A 1,589-nucleotide genomic window follows, 5' to 3' on the forward strand; every position below is an offset into this window, starting at 1 on the left:
GCCGGGGCCTGGCAGCACCTCCCGCGCCGGACACCGCTCTCCACGCTCTGCCGCACCCGCAAGCCCACGCTGCCCCGGCCCATGACACCCCGACACCCCGGCGACGAAGGCACCGCAGGCCCCTTCCCCTTCACCGGAGGCCTGGGGCGGCCCCAGAACCCCCCCTCCACCACCACCCCACCCCCGCCGAGGCCGGCTCGGAGCTAGCGCGCGCCCCCTGCCGGCCGGCCAGAGAAGAGCCGCCCTCAAATGTGGGGAGCTCCGGACTGGGGCAGGGGGTCCCGGGCTGCCCGAGGAGCGAGCACCGGACACAGCCCCGCGGCCCCGCCCGCCGCGCCGGCCCCCGGAGCACCCGTCCCTCACAAGCCCAGGGCTCCCTGGGGTGCAACCTGCGGGCTTGCACTCCTGGCTTGCAGTCCCTGCCGTCCCCCCCACTAGGTGAACTCGGGCTTATTGTTCCAGCCTGCGCCCCTCAGTCTCAGAGCAATTTGCAAAAGCCCAGCTCCGGGAGTTCCCTAGGGCAGAGGAGGGCAGAGGGCGGCAGCTGGCCGGGGCAGCCCCAAGGGCTGCCCATGGAGCCTGAGGGCCTCCGGCTGGGGCCTTCCTTTGTCTCTCCTCCGCTCCAGCCCCCACAGAGGCTCCAGCCCCCACAGAGGCACCCGCACATTTCCAGATGTTCAGGGCTCAGCGATCAGCCCACTGGGGGAAGGAAATGCGGGTCCCAGCACAGCTCCCCCCCACCCCCATGGGCGAGAGCACCACCGTTCTCCACCCGGCCTCCAGGTCACCCCACACGGTGGTGCACGCAAGTGCGCTAACGGCGCCGTGCGCAGTGGCGCGTGCACAGCAGTGCGCCCAGGCGGTCACGCGCGTGTACAACGGATCGCACGCCCACACACTAGCGACACACGCACGTGCACAGCCAGACGCGCGTACGTGCCGCACACGCGCAAACAGTGCACGCGTGCACCTCAGCATCCGCGCACACGTTGCCAGGCACATGCAAGGCGCGGCGCACCTGTGTGGGGCTTTGCACGCTCGTGCTCACACGCACGGGGTGCACGCGGGTGCGAACACGTGCATGCAGCGCACACCGGCCTGGGGCGCGCATGCGCACTATCTGCAACACACAGCACACTCACGCACGCGCACGCGGCGCGCCCATGCGCACACGCTCACACACATGAACACACGTGCCGCTCTGTCCGCCTCTGCGGCGCTCGGCCCGTGTTCTCAGTGCGCGGACACGCGCGCACGGACACGCGCCACGCCCGCATATGCACACTCGCAGTGCGCACTCACACGACGTTCCTGGGGAAGCGGCAGGCTCGCGGCGTCAGCGGCTCGCCCGAGCCCAAGACTCGGCGCTATTTGGTGCGAGAAGCGTTGCCACGGCAACCTGCCGGGCGCCCGCAGTGGTGCGCCCCCCTCGGCTCCCCGCCTGCTGCGGGGCTCGGCAGAGTGCGGTCCATGCCTCTCGACCTTTGTCTTTGCCTCTGGGAGCTGGACACCCACTGCCCTCGGAGCGGCTGCTAACCAAACCTGGAAAATACCTGCGACGCCCCAGGAAGCAGAGGGCCACCCCGAGG

The 1,589-nt window shown here is 70.5% G+C and overlaps 1 protein-coding gene across 1 annotated transcript in view; it reads right to left on the minus strand.

Annotated features, from left to right (window-relative positions):
• Positions 1-1,589, minus strand: part of PTPRN2 (protein tyrosine phosphatase, receptor type, N polypeptide 2) — a 69,002-nt gene that overhangs the window by 58,556 nt on the left and 8,857 nt on the right. The window contains exon 4 of the mRNA XM_012733879.1: positions 971-1,120. Coding sequence (XP_012589333.1) covers positions 971-1,120 — 150 coding nt within the window. The remainder of the gene's footprint in view (positions 1-970; positions 1,121-1,589) is intronic.

This window comes from Condylura cristata, unplaced genomic scaffold (genome assembly GCF_000260355.1).
Source record: "Condylura cristata isolate star-nosed mole 26May11 unplaced genomic scaffold, ConCri1.0 scaffold00042, whole genome shotgun sequence".
NCBI lineage: Eukaryota > Metazoa > Chordata > Mammalia > Eulipotyphla > Talpidae > Condylura > Condylura cristata.